At 40.7% G+C, this 22,892-nt stretch overlaps 1 protein-coding gene across 1 annotated transcript in view; it reads left to right on the top strand.

Moving 5' to 3' along the window:
* The first annotated feature begins 3,112 nt into the window (after window positions 1–3,112).
* si:dkey-156n14.3 (zinc finger protein ZXDC) overlaps window positions 3,113–22,892 on the top strand; it is a 37,621-nt gene continuing 17,841 nt past the window's right edge. The window contains exons 1-8 of the mRNA XM_062456332.1: window positions 3,113–5,120; window positions 5,329–5,481; window positions 5,699–5,777; window positions 5,942–6,072; window positions 6,283–6,453; window positions 6,647–7,440; window positions 7,606–7,690; window positions 8,737–8,909. Coding sequence (XP_062312316.1) covers window positions 3,128–5,120; window positions 5,329–5,481; window positions 5,699–5,777; window positions 5,942–6,072; window positions 6,283–6,453; window positions 6,647–7,440; window positions 7,606–7,690; window positions 8,737–8,909 — 3,579 coding nt within the window. The 5' untranslated portion in view covers window positions 3,113–3,127. The remainder of the gene's footprint in view (window positions 5,121–5,328; window positions 5,482–5,698; window positions 5,778–5,941; window positions 6,073–6,282; window positions 6,454–6,646; window positions 7,441–7,605; window positions 7,691–8,736; window positions 8,910–22,892) is intronic.

Here is a 22,892-nt window from a genome sequence, read left to right on the forward strand (position 1 = left end):
TAAGCGCCTAAATTGTTCACTGAATTTAGTTTACAACCAGTTTACTTGAAGGAACTGCCAATGTAAGAGATAAAGATTATATGATATATTAATAGTAAATATATAGATGTGTAACATAGTGTTTTAACAAGTGCATGCGTGTTAGTATTATAAAAGAAAGGTTGAAATCACTTCACATGTTAAAATCTTTGCAGAATGCATATCAGACTTTTTATTTAATGTGTACGGTATTTGTTTGTGCCCTCATTTAAGTACAATTGACGCACTCCACCAGTATACTGGTCACAACCGTTTTTTCTTCAAGTATACTTATTATAAATTTTGCTTACCTGTTTTGCTTCTGTACATTTGAGTCAATGTAAGAATATTATGTAAACAGTCTTCCTACTCTCTGTTTCTATATGATAATGTAAATGTGTATGTTATTTTTTTGTCAACAATGTAGTGGTCAAGACTTGTATGATGGTGGTTTATAGCTTTAGTTTGGAAATCAAATAAAGATATTATAATAACTAAGATCATTTCTGAATGAATGGCAGCTGTTATCTAGATTTCCATGTTTTCATTGCAAATCCACCCTTGGAGTCATTTTAATGCTGCATACATTTTAGTCCACTTTGTTCAACTTTGAGTCTTAGCCACAAATTAGATATGTTGACATATTTTATAGGCCTATATCTTTTATATATTTAATTAGAGTATGCCTCTTTTGTTTTTCAGTAACCTGATTTATTCAGTGTACTGATTTTAGATTAACCTAGTGTTCAACTTCAATTGCTGATCAATGAACCTATTTCGCCACTTAGTGGTCATCAAAAATATTACAACCATGTTGAGACCGTGTACCTGTCGGACAATTAATTATTTATTTTCCCCAATCCATATCGACAAACGCAAAATAAGGCCGTAATAATGCTTCGACAGTTTTGGAACTCTAACCCAAAAAGTATAACAGTACGCGTAGATGCAGCACAGAAAACCTTGCCAGGGGTGACAGAGAATGATATTGTGGTTCAATAAAGTGAAACTATGAAACATGCAATGGCATTAAATTTGAAGTAGGCCTAATGTCAGTCTACTATTTCAGAGCCATTTGCAAAGGTGAAGGCACATGTCAGTTATTATGGTTCAATTAGTGCACAATGCCTGTGATGCAGTTGGTGGCACACACACAGATTCCTGGAATAATAGATAAGGCATAACATAAGCAATTTATAATGTAGGAAATGTCTGAAGGCAATTTATTGAAGGCTACATAATCATTTACATGAATGTACCAGAGCATTGGCAATTTGTTTAAAATCATGAGAAATTGCTTTTATGATGTGCATAAGTGACTATAATAGATGCTGTGGAGGTTGAACAAGTACTTCAGAGATGACAGAGAATTTAAATTGTGATCTGAGAAATATAGGTACCAAAGTCATCACGGGCACTGTGCCCCATCTATAATTCCAGGAATCTGTGTATGTGTGTGCCACCAATTTTTATCACGGGCACTATGCACCATCTATAGTTCAAGTAATCTGTATTTACATTTAGTCATTTAGCAGACGCTCTTATCCAGAGCGACTTACTTACAGTAAGTACAGGGACATTCCCCCGAGGCAAGTAGGGTGAAGTGCCTTGCCCAAGGACACAAGTAATTTGCACGGCCTGGAATCGAACCAGCAACCTTCTGATTAATACCCTGATTCCCTAACCGCTCAGCCATCTGACCCCCCCCCCTCCCCCTATTTGTGTGTTTCACTGACATCTTAACAGTGATGGGCAAGCTACTTGATATGTGTAGTGAGCTAAGCTACTAGCTACTCTACAATAAATTCAGCTTCACTACACAGAAGCTACCACTCATAAATATGTAGCAAGCTAAGTTACAAAAATCTGTCAAAAGTAGCTTGATACATTAGTAGCTACTTTCAATTAAAAAAACTGCATACATAGTCAATGCAATTTTAGTGATCAACACAATTGTCAGTTAGATAAAGGCTAAAATATGTTTAGATGTATTTATTGAACAATAGCCTAATCCACAATGCTAATACACAATTGCTGTTATCTAGTCAGACTGGCCACGCAGGCGCTGTGTGAGTGGAGATGAGACGATGACAGCCCTCGCTATACTCGGCTCTCGTGAAATCGGTTGTAACGTGAACTGCAGAACGGGATATGTGAGATGCTTTTTCAGTGCTTTGTCAACACAATAATCCACCAACCTTATGTATGAACATCAGAAATGTCCAGGAGAAATTAGCTTTCGAGGACGCTACTGCGCTACTTAAAAAAGAGCTTAACTACTGAAAAGTTACTTGGTTTTGTAAATAGCGACGTTACTGCCAAGCTACTGACAAATGTAGTTAAGCTAGTAGCGTTGCTACAAGTAGCGACACTGCTGCCCATCACTGCATCTTAATCACCGACATCCCGGGCACTGTGCACTGGTAAAGTAAATTGTGAAAACTCAAACTTGAGATTTTACTGGGGCACAGCAGATTTATACTGGGGCACATGTAAAAAGACATGTGGGGCCCCAGTAAAAAAGGTCTAGTGACGCCCCTGGACCCTCTTACCGCTAGTGCACATAGTGCATTTGTGAAGCATATAGTGACATGGCTGAAAAAGATCCATTGCGAAACTGGCAGCAAATTATTTGGGGGAAATTTCAAAATACTTAACGTACAACACGGCACTGCAATCCATTGGATTATAAAAAGCAAGAGTGTAAGAGTGCCCGGTTCTCGAGAGGCTAAAATCCCATTCTAAAAAATACACGCACACGCTGACAGACAGAGAGAGAGATTTCTGGCATTATTGGAGTAAGCAACCTTAGTTAAACAGAGATGTTTTGCATACAGTATGTATATATCATTTATTTGTAAATACATGCAGCAAGTGTTGAGCTTGCTCATTTATTTGATCATTTATTCATTTATCATTTATTTGTTTAAAAAATAATAATAATATATATATAATTAATGGCCTTCTTAAAAATGTGTGCTCTGAAATATGGATGTTTTTTTTTTTTTTACGGTCCTAACTGATCCATTACACGACTAGCCCGCAGTTCACAGTAAACTCCGCGGTGGCTTACCCGGATTTCCTTGCCTTTGACTAGGGCGGGCCTTTTATGCATTGCTGCTACAGGGATACCAAGATGGAAATCCAGGGGCTTTCAGATGGCCAGAACATTCACTATCAACATGGCGCCCCACGTAGAACAGGTTCGTCTTCTAGTAGAACAACGACAGAAGCACTTTCTCGCTCCGTTTCGAACGAGAACGAAACAGATGAGCATTTTCAATCGCACGAACTGCAAAATGACAACAACAACAATAGGCCTAGGACATCACCATTTCGCCTACAGGCAGAAAATGGCAGTGGCTTGTACTTTCCCACTCACAGGCAGAACGGTAAAAACTGTCCGCTGCTGCAAACGCAAACTACGAACGTTGGACTCCGTAACGCGAATACTTTGAAAGAAAGGGAGTTTAAGGTTCAACTACCCACACACGATTTTTTTAGGACAGGTTATAAATATGAAGTCGAAAGTGGGAATAACATATTACAAATGGCGTTGCCTTTCTTTGAGGGGGAAGAGGAACATTCGCATCAACAGTTTCTGCAACCTTCGGCTTTACGGCAGCAGCATGAAGACGACGCCTCCCAGCAACATTCTTTGGCAAAGGAGCAAGTGGCCCAGGAGAGCAACAATGCAGCTTACAAAAACACGGAGGAATTCTATGTTGTTTTCAACATTGTCAAAGAAGACAGCAACAATAGTGACGCAAATAAAGATCGTCCCGGTGCTCTATCTAAAGAGGGTGATGCAATAAAAGGTAAGGAGGCAGACAATTCCAATATTGAAAGCCCTTCCAGTTTGATGGAGGCAGTCCGGACTTCTGTCCGTAAATCTGTCCCTCAGTTTAATTTGGTGAACTCAATCTCGGTTGGTGAGGGCGAGGCAGCTATATCACATGCCAAACAGTCTGTTCATTATGAAATGGATGAAAACATTGTTCAGACAAACGAGTATGACGATCCTAACGTCCGTGGCTCAGTTTGCATTGAGAACATGGATGGGGAGATAGCCAGTGAACTAGCCTCTCACCCTATAAATAACAGTGCCTTGGTTTCAGAAACTGCGGACACTGGTGAGACTGTTGAAATGAACGACAGCACGGACACTTCTGGCATAATTTCTGACCTCACCGAGTCTGCAAACGTGGATGTGGCCGCCACCAGTGCGTCTGCCAATGAGACCTTTTCTGGAACCATAATGATAAATAACCAAAGCATCATAGTGACCATTGAGAATGGGATTCTGACTCTGGCTGCGCCTCCAGAGGGTTACAGCCACAGGGATGACGGGATGGTCAGCTTGAAGGAGCACCTGGGCATGAAAGACCACGAGGATATTGTGCTTCTCAACTATGACAGTGGGACCAAATCTATTGGTAAGATCAGCAATGTGGCCATAACCTCTTCAGGCCACAACGAGGAGCCCAGAGCAGGCCTGTCCATGAGTGACTCTGAACTAGCCCTCGCTGACGACTGTTCGTTGTCAGAGTTGAGTGCGTCTTTGGACTCATGCCCTGTCATCAAGCAAGAGGGGGCAGCTCTTTGTGCCATAATTGAGGGGGACTTTTTGTCCCAATCTACCAAAGAGGCATCCACCGAGTGCAATGTTGACTTCCATCCCCTCAATTCAATGGGACTATCCAAGAAAGGTGCCCTAGTGGCACTCCACTGCCCACAGCAGGGCTGCCCTATCACTTTTGACACTCGTCAAAAGCTCAAAGTCCACCTGCTGAACCACACAGAGGATCAGCGTCCCTTCAAGTGCTCCTTTGAGGACTGTGGCTGGGCGTTCACTACCTCATACAAGCTCAAGCGCCACCTCCAGTCACACAACAAGGTCCGGCCACATAAATGTGAGTTTGAGGGCTGTGGCCGCCACTTCACCACGGTCTACAACCTGAGGGCGCACGTCAAGACCCACGACCAAGAGAATGCCTTTGTGTGCGAGATCTGCAATGAGAGGTTTCGCAGCTCCACGCGGCTCACCAATCACCTGAGAGTCCACTTCGAACCCCAGAGACCGTACAAGTGTGAATTCCCAGGTGAGACTGTGGAATTGTCACTATTTCGAAATTATTTTCAACTCCCCCCCCCCCCCCCCCCTTCAAATGTTTTCTGTAAAGAGGTCTATTTGTGATCTTCATTTGAAAGGCATGCAAATAAACTAGGAAACACATTTTTGATTTAGCTAATGTGTGTATACCTTCTAACCCTCTTGCCAACTTCTTCCTCCACTCCCTTGTCCTCTAGGCTGCGAAAAGACCTTTATCACCTTCAGCGCGCTTTTCTCCCACAACCGGACACACTTCCGTGAGACGGGCCAGTTCATCTGCACCTTCCCAGGCTGTGACAAGTGCTACGACAAGGCTTGCCGACTCAAGGTCCACATGAGAAGCCACACAGGTAGAAACTGTCCACAAGAATAAACACAATTGTCTTTAGTAATGAATCAGCTACTAAGGAATACCATTCATTGAAATGTGATTATATGAGTTATTAATAGGGGTATTGTGCTGTATAAAGCCTATAATCACTTTGTGTATAAATTGTATGGTCATTTGTGTAGATTCTGTCATTTTAAACAATATTTCAACTCACTGTGAACATGATCTGGTCCCAGGGGAGAGGCCGTTTGTCTGTGACTCAGACAATTGTGGCTGGACTTTCACCAGCATGTCAAAGTTACTAAGACACAAAAGGTAAGTTTGACCCTAAAACACACATTTTTGTGAACTTTTTCACTGTCTCTACATTCCCTGTTATTCAGTGTTTTTACTTGTTTGTAATTTTTGTCGTAGGAAATTGTAATGTTGGAGTTCCAACCGAGCAAACCCCTGTGACCCTCCTGTCATTGATGTTACAGGAAGCACGACGATGACCGCCGCTTTACCTGCCCCGAGGACGGCTGCGGCAAGTCCTTCACCCGGGCAGAGCACCTGAAAGGCCATAGCATCACCCACCTGGGTACCAAACCCTTCGAGTGCCACTTTGAAGGTGGGGGCAAGGTCTTTCACTGCCCATTATGGTCCTGTTATGCCTTCCGTAGTTTATTGTGGTGACCCCATGTAAAAATACATTTTGGGCACAGCAGAATGTGAGTGTAATTGATTTCACTATATTTGTTACTTTATAAAACTGCATCAGAGGCTTAACTAGCATCTGTGAATGTGTGTGTGTTTTTCCTGCGTGTTTGTGCATTCCCAGGCTGCAATGCCAAGTTCTCAGCCCGGAGCAGTCTATACATTCACTCCAAGAAGCACAAGCAGGATGCAGGCAGCCTGAGGGCTCGCTGCCCTGTGGCCAGCTGCGACAAGCATTTCTCTACCCGCAGCAGTCTAAAGAGCCACATGGTGAAACACCACCACCTCAGCCCTGGTACGCACACACACACTAACCCTGACACCTAAGTGTGTTTTGCCTTTGATGCATTTATGTTCCTTGGGATTCCTACATAATCCTTTTCATTGCTACAATGTATTTCTGTCTGACAATTACAGAGCTGGTGTTCCTTGTTGAACACAGCACAGAGTCTGACTCTGACACAAATCTTCCTGTCCTCCTATTATAGATGTGCTGAACCAGCTGGAAACCACGCCGACCCTGACCCCCAGCAGTGAGCTCATCAGCACCACAACCACTACAGCGGCAGGACCAGGCATTGTTGGGGTTGACCAGCTGGCCAATCTGGACCTCAGCTCCCTATTCTCTGGGGTGCCCGGGGGTCCTGGAGCGACTGCTGCCGGTGTTGGAATTGGACTAACCGTGGGAGGCACGGGTGGAACAGGTTCATTTGCTATGGACCTTTCCCTTGTCAGCTCGGGGATCCTTACTATTGACCCGTCCTCAGTGAGCTCTACGCTAGGTACCAACGCCACACTTACGAAAGCTGTGGACCCGCTCATACTGACAGCCGGCACCGACATGGGAGTCCAACATGGGCTGGAGGGGGCTGTCGGCAGTGTCCTCCCCCCTCAAGCCACCCTTCACCTGGACGATGTCCAGACTGTCACCACAGAGGCACTGGGGACTCTTACTGCCCTGACCTTACAGGGTCCTGCCACTGTGGATCATGCCCTCTCACACACACACCTTTCTGGCTCCTCAAGTACTGAGCCCGACGGGTCCCCCTCCCCGGGAGGGCCCCCTGTGGCCGAGCTCCTGGCCCTGCCCTCCAAGGTGCTGGAGGCAGGTCTTGGGAGTGGTCGAGCAGGCATGGGGCCTCTGCTGGGGTGTGTGGAGGTACTGGGACCCCAGGAGGGGAGGGCCAAGGTGCTGACCCAGTACGTCTTCCCAGGACACAGTGCCACCTTCAGCCCCCAGAAGGACCCGGAGTTCAGTGCCATGTCACCAAGCTCCTTCCTGGTAAGAGCCGTATGAGCTGACGAACACCTGATTAGGGATTGTACAGTGCTGATTAACAAGAGTTGATGACCTGAGAAATGGAAGTTCCACATTTGTACAGCAAGTGTCTTGAGTGTGCGGTGTATTGAACAACCTTAATGTACGTTTTGTGTTTGTATCTTGTAGGAGAGTGGGGGTTCAGCGCGAACAGACTACAGAGCTATTCAAATAGCCAAGAAGAGAAAGCAAAGAGGTCCTGCTGCCTGCTCAGGTAACACGAACACAGCGTTCGTCAGACACAGTCATACATTCAATCAATCAAAAGAAAAAATAATAGAGAAAATTATAATAATGTGTAAGAACCAGTGTTGGGGGTAATAACCAGCTGTGTACATAATATTATTAATTTGTGTACATAATATTATTACTTAAGTGAGTAACGAAGTAATATAATGTGTTAGTTTTTGACATTGAGTAATATTATTACAGTTACTTATTTAAGTAACTTGCGTAAATTATCCAAGTTACTGCATTAATTCAACAAAGGAATAGCCTTATAAATACAGATTGTTGCCTAGACGACACTTCCTGGGTGCAGTGGCCTACTGTTTGCCTTTGATTCACGCTGCAGGCAAACACAACAGCAATCATGGCCGCAGAACGTGTTACCTTTCCGGGGTGGAAATATTCACACTATCTCGCTTTCATTGAAGATATAGGAAAAAACATTGAAGTGAACTGCAAACTGCGCCCCAACAAAATATCTACTGCCAAAAGCAGCACTTCAAACTTAAAAAAACACCTCGAAAGTGTCCACAGAGAAATGAAGCAGAAAGCTAGCGAAAAATCCACTTTAAACCTTGAGAGATGGCGACCTGTTTCCACAAGTGGCTGCTAACATAGTATAATTTCTTCACACAAATATATTATTATTTTTTAATTTATAAGCCTTTTTGATGTTTAAGATTGTTTGAAATAAACGTTCTTTTTTTAAAGAAACATATAGGAATATTTTGTGTCTGTAGCCTATGTTCTTGCAATTTTTTTACGAAGTCAAACTTGCTACTATTAAAAGTAATATAATAAGTAATAATATTACTTTGTACATAAAGTAATACTGAACTTAATCACACTACTGTTACTCAACAATAATAAGTAATAACTAATATATTACTTTTTTGATTAACTTCCCCCAACACTGGTAAGAACACACATTTAGAAAGTATGCACAATAATACACTTAAAAGTATTTTGAACGAGATAATGGTAATTCAATTACTACTATTAGAATTTTTTGGGGGGGAATGTTCCTGACAGGAAGTCCCGGACTGGGCCAGAGGAAGGGTAAAGGTGGGAAGGCTGGATGTGCCTCGTCATCATTTGCTCCCTGCAACGCCCGTTATAGCAACGGTGCCACAGTAGCCAATGGGGGGCTGACGCTCTGCGACCCTGTCACAGGGACCCAGTATGTCCAGATCCAGCTCCTGCAGGTAAACAGTTTCCTCGCTTTAAACAACATTTCAACTGACTGACTACATAAGAAAAGGTAACTAGTAAATAAGAGTGTTTATCGACCCATTATCGGCCATTCAAACTCTCCAACATTCCAGACCCCATTATCGGCCAAGACCGTTTCTTCCGTTAATTTGTTAAAGGAGATTTACTGCAGTAACAAGAAGGTAACTCACCAATATGTATGCACCCTTATCTGCATATGATTACAGCCTCTTTCTTTGATATTATAATATAGAAACACACACTCAAACCATATGTGTAGTATGTCTTCAGGTTTTTCCTGGCTCAAAATGAGGCAGAGGTGGTAACATCCTGATCATATGCACACGTGCATGTGTACCATGCTTCAACTGGCTCAAGCTAACACTTTTTACAAGTAGTAATTATTAAGCTAATAATTATGATGAAAGAAAATGCCAATTATCACATTGAAGCATATTATATTACGCCTCTTAATTCTCTACAGGAAAAACCCTGGTCTTGCGCAGTGTCAAACTTGACATTTCTCAATTGAAAGTGGTTGGACGGCCGATAATGGGTCCCCCTTAGCTAACTGTCTAAATACAATCTTCCGCTAAATTACAATTTAGATTTTTAAGCCATAATGTTTTGATATAGGTTTGTATCTATACTGAAGTACAATGCTATGACAACGCTTTTTATTTGTATTATATCAACATTTACGTAAAATTCCTGACAAACAGAGAGCTAGCCAGACGCTAATGGGTCCTCTTATGCTAGTACTTTTCAAACGAACAACCACCTCAGTCCTCTTAAAATGGAGCACATTTGCACATTTTCAGTTCATTTGAAAGAGAACTCAGTTCTCCTTCTGGTACACTTTATTTCTGATGGGACCTTAGTCCTATTCACACAATCTAGAGCTCAGACCTTTACCGCTTTGGATTATAGGTAGTTTTCACTTTGAACTTTATCTAATTTGATCACGTTTCTCATTGGGGGCCACCATTTGTGTTTCTACCTTTTCTTATTGGGGTCAAGCAACAAAGCTGCGAAGCCCCCTATTGTGTTTCTACCTTTTCTTCTTCTTATTGGGTGAGCTCGCCTTTGGCAAGGCACAACCTATATTCTGTCTCATATATATTATTTATTTATTACTATTTTCTCACCGTTACACATGAATTGTTGCACTACATAGACAATGTCTTCTGGGAGGTACTGTATTACCAGTCTATGAGTGTCAGGTAAAACAGCAAGTTAGTTAGCTGTTACCCCGGCATGTTATGTCTGCTACTAGCTGTTACCAAAAGTGTTATTCCAAAGCACCGAGTCGTCCAAAGCACCAAGTCATCCAAAGTAGAGATGCACCGAATCCAGATTTTTGGGGTTCGGCCGTATACCGAATCCACTGGTTAAGATTCTGTCGAATCCGAATACCGAATCCTACTCCCATCCTCAGTCCATGAACACAGTAAACACATTAATGAAGTAAACAACGTCCACAGAAGTGTATTTTTCATTTTATTTTAACTGTAAAAAGAATAGGCAACATTATGCCTGGAAAAACAAGTGGGAAAAACTATTTTGACAATTATCATATGCCTATCTCAAGATCCAATCAATAATTTAACAGGGGAGATGTTGTGTATTGTTTCGGGTCCTTGCCATCACGAGACAAATCGGCATTGCAAATTGAACATGAAGCTCGACTTGAATCGCCTTCTTTTGACTGAAAGTACTGCCAAACAACACTTTTTCTGCTCACAAGTTCCATTTTCACTTTCTCAGCCTACTGCATTGAACGGTCCACCAACGTAAACACCTTCCCATAATCAATGGCGGGTCATTATGTCGACCAGCGTAGTGCAAGCATAGGGTTCGGTTTGGTGGATAAAAATTCTAAGGTTCGGCCGAAACCGAACCCCGTCAAAAAGCCCAATATTCGGACGAAACCGAATCCTGGATTCGGTGCATCCCTAGTCCAAAGCACCGAGTCGACCAAAGCACCACAGTTAAATACTTTTCTTAGTCAGCTTTGTTGTCCCTGTCTTTGCGCTGTTGCTCAGCTAGAATGCAAATTGATTCTGTACAGTCAAGTAAGGGAAATCTGTTAGGTTTATAACACATTACAATAGATCAGAGTGATTTACAAAGATGCGTCTGAGCTAGCTTTTCACCAACAGAAAACATTCATATATTGAAGTTGATACGTATATTCAATTTCAAATGCAAGTCAACTAATGGATGATATTGCTTGCTCTCCTGAAATTATAATCCTAGTAAACGGATACAAATTAAAAGGGACTAGTTTCAACAATCTTTTTCCTTTCTTATAAAACCGAAGTAAAAAACACATTGAATTGTTGATATCAGTAAACAGCAGGAGATGGGCAGCAGGGGCAGCCACAAGCACACCTCACAATTTCCCGAGAAATTGTACCCTCTAGTTTTTGGGGGCCAAGCAGAGAAGCCACCTATTGTGTTTATACCTTTTCTTATTATTATTGGGTGAACTTGGAACAAGGCACACCTATATTCTCTCTAATATATATTTTTCATTTATTTTCCCACCCTAACTCCCTCAATTTTTGCACTACATAGATAACGTCAGTGTCAAAATGTTCGTCTTGGTCATGATTGCGTTGCTTGTATTGGATTTTACGTTCCATTGCACGGTTTAGGTTTGTGGCAAAAAGTGAAGCTGGTGGCTAACTAGCTAGCCACAGACACTAACGTCATGATGTGACAAACCCGTGCGCTCGTTAACTTCTGGGAAATAGCTAGCAACCTAAAAATGCAAGACAGCTGCAGAAACGCCACAGGCAAAGGCCAGGGTAGTAACCATTTGCTCATTTAACATTGTTATAAAAAACACAATTGTGAAATGTAATATACAATACGATATACGCCAATATTATTAGTGTGTTTGCTGCAAGCAAAAACACTATTGTTATTCTGCATACTTATTATTTGGGTGTGCTTTGCCTTCGGCAAGGGCACAACCTTTGTTCTCTCACATATATATTATTGTTGGAATGCTGCTTCAGCATTCCAAGTATTGTTCTTTGAATCTTAATTCAACTTCTTCATATTCTTCTTATTCTTCTTATTCAATTTCTTCCGTGGCACGTTTCAGCGCCTTCAAATCTTCAGCTATTAAAACCGTTCAGCTATCCAAAAATTCTGCAGTTTCAGGCCATTCCTGCTATGACTTTTCAGCTTTGTACCTCTTATGCTTGAATTATTATAAATCAATATTCATAATATTTTTAACATGGGTTTCCAATGGAGTTTTCTTTCAAATCCTCTCAAACTTCTTTAAACTTCTTCAACTTCCAAATCCTTCTTCTTCCTCAATCTTTCAGCTAGAGCCACCATTTAAACTTTAAAATTTTGACAAAACCCTAAACTCTTTTAAAATAATTCAGCTTTTTGATATCTATTCAACTTTTTTCAATATCACTGATTATGTTTCATGACCTTTTCAAGCCGTTTCTGAGATTTACATGGGTGTTTACGTGAAACCCTAGAGTGCAGACTGAAACGCTTAGAGTGGAGGGCAGCTTCGGATGTCGTTGAAAAAATATTTCTAGTTTGCCAGCATTGCCACAATTTTCGCTCTTCATGCTTCGTTTTTGGATCAATAGATAGCTAATTTTGTGCTGGTCGTAGACAGTTGTCTGTTGAATCCAACAGACGTACACATTTGTTCAGAGCCCCACGAAAGCGAGACAAAGTCCAACTCTCGCCCCATAGAGACCAATGCAAATCTGGTGACAAAATCGTCAGAGAAAGCAAAAAGAACAAGCTTTTGAAACTGCCGGTAGAGTCGTATTTCTGACCGCACAGAAATATAAAGGACATCTCTGGTTTCGGCAGAGTCCTGGGTCTCGGAAAATATCCTTATTTTTGGGATTGGACGTATAGTTTTGCGTCTAGGTCAACTTGTTTGAGGTGTGGATGCTAGGTAAATGTTCGTTTTTCTCTCTGCCTAGCTCGTTAGCCATCACAGCTGCGCCATCACCGTGGCAACCAAACAAACACGCACCAGGAAAGCAAAAGGAACACGTTTTTGAAACTGCAGGTAGAGTCGTATTTCTGACTGCACAGACATATATAGAGAATATCTCTGGTTTAGGCAGAGTCTTGGGTCTCGGAAAATATCCGTATTTTTTGGATTGGACGTACAGTTTTGCGTCTCGGTTAACTTGTGTGAGGTGTGGATTCTAGCTACATTTCTGTTATTCTCTCGTATAATCGAGCTAGCGCGATGGCTCTCCATAACTAAAAACGGTTCGACTTTTTTTCCACAATCGACCAAATTGGCCAAACAAGGTATGTACATTGAGCTTAAAGTGTACATAATCTAGCTAGATCGTTTTTATTTTTGCGAGTTTCACAGAAATCTGCAAAAATCGAGGCTCAAGACTGTCATAGCTGACCGTCACGAACAGCCAAAAACCGGGGCTGGGGCATGTGTTTGCTGCAGCTGGCGTTAATCCTACGAACAAACGCTTCGTAACTGGAAAGTTTTTACTTTTAATTGACGATATTGAACACAGATGTTAAGTAAATTGTCTTTACTCTAAATATCTTCTCCGTTTTCAATTTGAAGCAGTAAATCTAACACAGTAGGAATTCTCCCACGACATCCGCTCGCTCTGCTTTGACTAACAAATATGTTCTCAGTCCACCATACATTAGACGAGCTAATTTTCGAGCACTTTCAATACAAGATACAGGCCATGTTAGAGTTGAATTGTGTGGGCAATGTAGAACAGCAGATAGATTTGAAATATGATCTTTTGTTATGGCCATTCTAGTGACACTACGACTGTCATCATACGGCGAAACCAGGTCACATAGCTAGCTACGTTTTTCCAGACATAATATTCGTTACCTAGCTACAAACAAATGCTTCGTAACTGAAGAGTATTTACTTTTTATTGGCGATATTGACAACAGAGGTTAAGGAACTTGTCTTTAATCAAAATATGGTCTCCGTTTTCAATTTGAAGCAGTAGATATGGCTTACTGTAGAAAGTCTCCCATTGCATCCTCTCTCTAGCTTAGCTTCGGCTACAGATGGACGACAATCACTATGCATGCATTATTCACGCCTACGGTGTTAATACAGTCTGTAAAAATACCACTTTGACACACCTGCAAGATGATCCGCTGGTTAGATGTAGCATGATCTTATTTACTACCCACAATAGTTCAACTTTTTTTGCAGCAGCATTTTAATCAGTTAGCTCCAGGTCCTCTCTAAAATACATTTCAGACCAATTTGAAACCTGAGCAAATGACTTTCTACTAAATTTTCAAATTCTTCTGAATTATTTCTCTTTTTGCATTGTTCTTCTCTTTTCTGTAGTTTTATGCCTTCGTCCAGCTCTTGCCCCTTTCAAAAATACCTTTCGGGCGCTTTGAAGCTTCAGCTTATAACTTTCTACTAAATTTTCACTATTTTCAGCTTTTTTAGCATGGTCAGCTATCCCCATTCAGGTTTTCGGCATTCTCACTGCTGTTTCGCAGGAACAGCCTTTTCTAGTGTGTTTTGATACCGTGTATTACATAGTTTTAACGGTTTGATGTGGAGAAGAAGACTTCATTAAAAACCCGTAAAGGAAACCATTTGCTGTCTGACTGTGCTTGGGAGGGAGTCACAGCTATTACTATCCCAACTATAATTTCAGCTGTTAAGACTATAATATTCTTTTTATGACTAGCTAGCCTAGGCCTACTTCTTCTGTTTAACAGTTCAGCTTTCAGCTTCTCTCGCATTGTATTTCAGCTCTTAGCGTTGTTAGATGATGCAGTTCAGTTTCCACACTGCCTCTTTTGTGTGACTCACACATTTGACATTCATTTCAGCTTGCGGGTATTTTCTCATTTCTGTATTTTCTGCAATTTAAGAAAAATAATTTCATCTTTCAGTATTCCAACGCATTTTCAGCAGGAAATGCCTTTCTAGTTCTTATTCTATTTCTTCCGTGGCACGTTTCAGCGCCTTCAAATCTTCAGCTATTAAAACCGTTCAGCTATCAAAAAATTCAGCAGTTTCAGTCCATTCCTGCTATGACTTTTCAGCTTTGTACCTCTTATGCTTGAATTAATATAAATCAATATTCATAATATTTTTTACATGGGTTTCCAATGGAGTTTTCTTTCAAATCCTCTCAAACTTCTTTAAACTTCTTCAACTTCCAAATCCTTCTTCTTCCTCAATCTTTCAGCTAGAGCCACCATTTAAACTTTAAAATGTTGACAAAACCCTAAACTATTTTTTAATAATTCAGCTTTTTGATATCTATTCAACTTTTTTCAATATCACTGATTATGTTTCATGACTTTTTCAAGCCGTTTCTGAGATTTACATGGGTGTTTACGTGAAACCCTAGAGTGCAGACTGAAACGCTTAGAGTGAAGGGCAGCTTCGGATGTCGTTGAAAAAATATTTCTAGTTTGCCAGCATTGCCACAATTTTCGCTCTTCATGCTTCGTTTTTGGATCAATAGATAGCTAATTTTGTGTTGGTCGTAGACAGTTGTCTGTTGAATCCAACAGACGTACACATTTGTTCAGAGCCCCACGAAAGCGAGACAAAGTCCAACTCTCGCCCCATAGAGACCAATGCAAATCTGGTGACAAAATCGTCAGAGAAAGAAAAAAGAACAAGATTTTGAAACTGCCGGTAGAGTCGTATTTCTGACCGCATAGAAATATAAAGGACATCTCTGGTTTCGGCAGAGTCTTGGGTCTCGGAAAATATCCTTTTTTTTTGGATTGGACGTATAGTTTTGCGTCTAGGTCAACTTGTTTGAGGTGTGGATGCTAGGTAAATGTTCGTTTTTCTTTCTGCCTAGCTCGTTAGCCATCACAGCTGCGCCATCACCGTGGCAACCAAACAAACACGCACCAGGAAAGCAAAAGGAACACGTTTTCGAAACTGCAGGTAGTCGTATTTCTGACTGCACAGACATATAAAGAATATCTCTGGTTTAGGCAGAGTCTTGGGTCTCGGAAAATATCCTTATTTTTTGGATTGGACGTATAGTTTTGCGTCTAGGTTAACTTGTTTGAGATGTGGATTCTAGCTACATTAGTTATTTTCTCTGCCCAGCTCGTTAGCGATCACAGCTGCTCCATCGCCGTGGCAACCAAACAAACACGCACCAGGAAAGCAGAAGGAACACGTTTTTGAAACTGCAGGTAGAGTCGTATTTCTGACTGCACAGACATATAAAGAATATCTCTGATTTCGGCAGAGTCTTGGGTCTCGGAAAATATCCTTAGATTTTGGATTGATTTTGGATTGGACGTACAGTTTTGCGTCTAGGTTATCTTGTTTGAGGTGTGGATTCTAGCTACATTTCTCTTATTCTCTGCCCTCAGCGCGTTAGCAATCATAGCTGCACCATCACCGTAACGACAGACACGCACCACTCAGTCTCTCACACAGGTGATTGGTACGTTTACTTGACCATGAGAAACCCGATTACTAGCAATTGTCGGTTAATGCCAATAATACGATTACTCCGTTTACATGTGTAATTAGTTATGCGATTACTCAATAAACGCATCTACATGATTCTTTTTTATTAATCGTTGTATGCTCCACGGACAAAACTTGCACCATCATCCTTCTGCAACAAAGTGTCGCCGTGTCTTCCTGTATCGGCCCTACTGCTGTATGTTTCATTCCATCAACACATTGAATCCTACTAAGAAAGCCGAGTAAACGCACTCAATGCACACATCTGCTACTGCTATTACTATCCCAACTATAATTTCAGCTGATAAGACTATAATATTCTTTTTATGACTAGCTAGCCTAGGCCTACTTCTTCTTCTGTTTAACAGTTCAGCTTTCAGCTTCTCCCGCATTGTATTTCAGCTCTTAGTGTTGTTAGATGATGCAGTTCAGTTTCCACACTGCCTCTTTTGTGTGACTCACACATTTCTTGACATTCATTTTAGCTTGCGGGTATTTTCTCATTTCTGTATTTTCTGCAATTTAAGAAAAATAATTTCATCTTTCAGCATTCCAACGCATTTTCAGCAGGAAATGCCTTTCTTGTTGTTGTATGCTCCACGGACAAAACTTGCACCATCATCCTTCTGCAACAAAGTGTCGCCGTGTTTTCCTGTATCGGCCCTACTGCTGTATGTTTCATTCCATCAACACATTGAATCCTACTAAGAAAGCCGAGTAAACGCACTCAATGCACACATCTGCTACTGCTATTACTATCCCAACTATAATTTCAGCTGTTAAGACTATAATATTCTTTTTATGACTAGCTAGCCTAGGCCTACTTCTTCTTCTGTTTAACAGTTCAGCTTTCAGCTTCTCCCGCATTGTATTTCAGCTCTTAGCGTTGTTAGATGATGCAGTTCAGTTTCCACACTGCCTCTTTTGTGTGACTCACACATTTCTTGACATTCATTTCAGCTTGCGGGTATTTTCTCATTTCTGTATTTTCTGCAATTTAAGAAAAATAATTTCATCTTTCAGCATTCCAACGCATTTTCAGCAGGAAATGCCTTTCTAGTTATTTTTATTATTCTTTTTGCCCCCCTAAAACTCAGTGAATATTTGGCCTACATAGACAACCTAGGTGTCAAAAGTTTCGTCTTGGTAGCGATTGAGTTGCTTCTATTGGGATTTACGTTCCGATGCATGGTTTAAGTGGAAATTACGTTTTTGTGGCGAAAAGTGTAGCTTACGGTGGCTAACTTGCTAGCCACAGTCAATGACGCTGCTTACGTCACTAACGTCACGAAAACTCGCGTGACTACCTCTAGCAGAACATTAGTTTAGCAGCTCGTTAACTTCTGGGAGATAGCTAAGCTAACTGCTTTACTGCAAGGCAGCTGCAGAAACGCCACAAGCAAAGAAGCCAGGGTGATAACTATTTACTAATTTTACTTTGTGATATGACACACAATTGTGACGTGTAATGTACACTATAAGCTGATTTTATTAACCTCTTAAGCATCCTGTTAAATGTGCCTAAAAACGCCTAAACAGCATACCCAAAGTAAATTGGAAGCTGTTCTTGAACCATTTGGAGTACATGCATGTAAATGATCTCTTTTGAAAGCTGACACTCTGAAGTTATGTCCCCTGTTGTCAGGACCCCTGTCAGTCCTTCTAGTGTTGAGTAATAGAAGCTTGAACACAAGGAAAGTGAAAATTTCTATTTCCGCCTAGATTTTGTTTTGAAAACAGAGGCCTGAAGAGGCCTAGAGGTGGTAGGTATTATCTGGAAGACTAAATTGGACCACAGGTTGAAGCCTTACCCAATTCAAATCAAAAGTCAAACATAATACCACAATATATTCATATTTGACACATGTTTTTATAAGAGTACATCCAGGAATTTTCTAAAAGGGTCTTTTGGAGACTCCAAAATGACCCTTTGTAACCAAGGTCAAATAAAAAGGTAATATTTTTCATAATTGTTATCTCTAATGAAAGGTGGTACTTAGAACTATCATATATAATAGCTAAATCCCTAATTAGTAATACTGAAACACAAAAACTGAAGCATGAACACATTGGAGTGCTTTATCTGATTCCAAGGATTGGCGCACAAAGAACACTGATTCTGTCAACCATATTGCGCAATCGACTGTTATTTTGAAGGCTCCACAGACGCATACAAATGAGGTATTGGCATTTTCAGCTAGCTGTCAGCTACAAGGCTAACAAGCTAATTTCAGAGCCAGTCGAAGCCAGTTCGAGAAATTTGTTTAGAACGAGTGTGGGGGGGGGGGGCGGGGGAGGGGGCAGGACGCACAGACCTAGTTGGCTTTAGAGGGCTGTCAACGGGGCATGGAAGCTCCTATTGGGTCGAACAAGGTGTCAATCAAAAGGGGAGGGTTCAACGGACATTTTGATACCTTCATTTAGTAAATACTCCGTTGCTAACCGGAGAAAATAACACTTTTATGTGAACAAGTTGTTTCTTCCGTCGGCTAACTTGCATAATGAAACAAAGGATAATGGCTATTCATGAACGTAAAACATTGTATTTGGACGAATTACTTTACATGGTTAGATACTTTGAACCCTTGGGACTTACGCAGATCAAGTTTTGATGGCATGATTTGCACACCTGGACCTATTTGAACAACTTAGGGTGAGTACAACTTTTTTCTTTGGCATTGTTGAAGGAATGTTCACCGGAAAAAGACGTTGACTTTGCTTGCTATTGCGACTTGATCTTGAATTGGTTTATTTCAATGGAAGCACAAGAATCGTAGCTTTCCAACGATGTATAACATGTGTAGCGTCTAAAAAATATATTTGTTAGAATTTAGTGCGTCGTAACTGAGGGAGGGGGAGGCAGCATTTTTGTCTCGCGGGCGAAACAGGAGCGTAAACAGGTTAAGGAAGTACATCTACTTTCGGAAACAGTAGTCTACTATGTCACTGAAGTATTAGCATCATGACATTAGCCTCTGTTGCCCGGGCAACACATACTACAGTGGTCTATGATGCATCTGTTTTCAATCGTTAAAATAAACATTCCTCACAAATACATTTTCGTTGTAGGATTTATTATGACATTACATTACAAGTAAACGATTTGTATCATTACCTGTGGTTTCAAACCAGTGTTGCTCACTGCAACGCTGTAGCCTACGCGAGACACTACAAAAACATCTACACAGCTGTAGGAAGTCAAACGGCGACAGAACATGTTCGGCACTCCCCTTACTTAAATCAAAAATCTATCTAACTACTAACCTTAACTTCATTGCCACAGCCTAAACTTTGTCAATCTGTTCATGAAAATAAATTTCAGCCTAAACCGTACAACGGAACGTTAAATCAAATTCAACCAACGCAATCGCTACCAAGACGAACACAGCAGTAGTCTAGTACTGTACTGTAGTAGTAGTACAATTTACCGGGGCAGCTTCTCCACACAGGGCTATATCGCACTTGGCGTTGTTACTGACAATGATCGCGACCAGTGAGCTTTTTATGAAAGCGATTTTCCACTAAATAAATGTCAAGCTTATTTACGTTTTTGGGGGCATATTTTCAGTTAGCAGATGGTACTGTTTGAATCGCGATTCCATCTTCTACTGCCAGTAACGTCGTACAATAATCTTCAAAGGGGGTTCTTTATTCATGAATGAATGCAATATGAGTAGGCTAAATTCCTTAAAATATCACGAGAAGGGAAAAACTTAAAAGGACGTTTAAGTCATAGAGATTAGGTCAATTTTTACACCGGTCTGCCAAATTTATTCGTTTTGATTCAACGATGAGGCTGCCTCTTGCAGGTGAAATGAGAAGACATCTATTTCATTCTACACTTCACTCGTATTTTCAGTTGTAAATGAGCAGCAAAAAAAATGCTTTTAAATCTATGTAATCTTTATAAATAATAAGTATGCATTTTTAAAATATACAGAAATATCAGTTGTAAAAATGTCATTCAAAAACGGACCCCTGTGCAACCGACGCAAGCAAGCACACCCTACAATTTCCCCAGAAATTGTACCCTCTCTAGTTTTTTTTTCGTTTTTTTTCTTGTTTTTTTTCACTTTTTTTCGTCGCCTACTCCTTTCACACCGTTTAAGCTAGAAACACTGTTCAAACTTCATTTGATAAAGTCTGAACTGCTCTAGTGTGCTATTACTTTTCTCATTGATAACTTTTAAAGTTTTTAAGGTATTAAAGTTTAAAGTGCTAAAAAAAATGAATGGGTTTCAATGGTTCAGAATGTTCAAGTCAAATTCAATTGTGACGTCATGCACTGACAGAACTGTTTCTCACCGCGTCAATTTTTGACACTGTTTAACACTTTCCTGCCTGAATATGCAGACTTTTTCAAATAATAGACCTGAACTGTTTATACCATTTTAAAGACAAGATTTAGGCCTTTCTAATGATGTAAATATTTATATGATCATGTTAGGCAAATCATCCTTTATCAAGACGATTTCACGGAGCCATTCTGACAAAAATCTTCTCCGTCTGCATTACTTTTTTAGAAAACCTCATTTTTAACCACTTTCACTACAAGATAGAGGATAAGTTAGAGCGTATGAAATGTGCGTACTTTTGTCGTGAATTCAGAACAGCAGACAGATTTAAGATAGACTATTTTGTTTAACCCTTTGACGCGTACGAACACACCGGTGTGTTGAGTCCTGGCTGGTCCCTGGAGCGTACCAACACACCGGTGTGTTGGAACGCGTCCTTTAGAATGTCCAGTTTGGCTTATTACGTAACAATAAACTCTTCAGCATTAGCCTACGCGTATGTTATAAACATGAATCTCAATTTACTGTATATTTTGAGAAAGTTTACCTTTATTATCCATAAGAAAACGTTCAAACAATTTAGTTTAGCTAATGTTAGCTAACAGCTAACCAAAAATAACTCACGCTTTACTCACGCCACCTAGTAAACCATAATATTATCCGTTTTCCTTGACTTGGCTATCGCTTTCAACAGATTTTACTATTGTACAACCAACCAGAGATCGAAATAATAGATATACGTTCACAAATATGCATCTAAAACATCTAACATTCGTCTGTCTTTCGTCTCGTTTTGAGCTACTAGAGGCCATCTTTGATTTTTTTGTCTTCCGGCAACAAATATGACCCTTGATGATGTACCCCTTGACCCCGTACACCTCAGTATTTTCTCGTGAGAAGAGTAGGTCATCTCGTTGACCATTTGACACCCACAATGCCAGAGTACTGATCAAAACAAAAAACATGGCAGCCTACATTATCGTCATTAGCCAAGTTAGCTTCCCGACAGCTACACTACGATAATATATCATATCAATTCACTGTGGATTCACCTGTGTGAATATTTAAAAATCGGAACAGTAATGACAGTACTAAGTTATTTTAATAAATATTTAGTTAAAAAGTTAATAAGTTAAAAAGCCCACACCAACACGTTTCTTAATTTTTAACACGTATCCTTTTACTCATTTCAGGTAGCTAATTACATGTCCAGGAAAGGGTACAATCTCGTCATTGTCACGTTACATATCAATGAATATCATTAGCACACAGCTATAAAAAATATCACATCAAAATTATTTAAAACCTTGACACTGTGTAGGGGTAGGCAAAGCTTCCGTCAACATATCGGCAAAAAGGTACAGCATGTTTGAGTTGTGTTATGTACTGGCTATGTTTAGGACATGATCCTTTACACAGGATCCACTATGGACATCCAGGATCATGAAGGGCTTGGGATTTCTGGATCTGTTGTCATGACAAGTCAACTGGTATTTATTGTCATCATATACTTACAGTACACAATGAAACAAAACAACGTTCTTCCAGGACCTAGACATAACCTAGACAACTACAACAACTGTGTGGAATTAGGTCAATAAAATTGGTCCAATAAGACAAGATGAAATTTGTGACAAATGCCTCAAAACACCAAGAAGTGGGGATACTGTGAATGTAAACAAGTAAGCTAGTGCAAGGGAAACTGAATGTAAATATAACATACTAATACCATAATACATGGACATCAGTTATTGAGGTAGCAGCAATATGCAAAAATATTGAGTTTGATGATGTACAGGAGCGTGTGGGGTGCATGGGTTTGTCCACAATGCATGTGGGTTTGGGGATGCAGCATTTGGTATAGATGTTTGTGAGGGAGGGCAGAGAGATCCTGACTATCTTCTCAGCTGTCCTCACTGTCCTCTGCAGGCCGTGATGCAGCTCCTTGGGATGCTCTCTACAGTCCCTCTATGCAATGTGGTGAGGGTGTGGGATGGGAGATGGGCTTTCAGCCTTTGCAAAAAAATAAACATGCTGCTGGTACATCAAGGAATTAGGTGTTTGACGGTCTCGTTGATGTTCAGCAAGGAATGGTCACTTTGTGCTGACCGTACTTGCTCGACACCTGAGAGAAGGCCATGTACTATACATGGACAATTTGTACAGCAGTGCTGTCATGTTCTGTTTCTTGGAACGGGGCCTGT

This window comes from Osmerus eperlanus, chromosome 1, assembly GCF_963692335.1.
Source record: "Osmerus eperlanus chromosome 1, fOsmEpe2.1, whole genome shotgun sequence".
NCBI lineage: Eukaryota > Metazoa > Chordata > Actinopteri > Osmeriformes > Osmeridae > Osmerus > Osmerus eperlanus.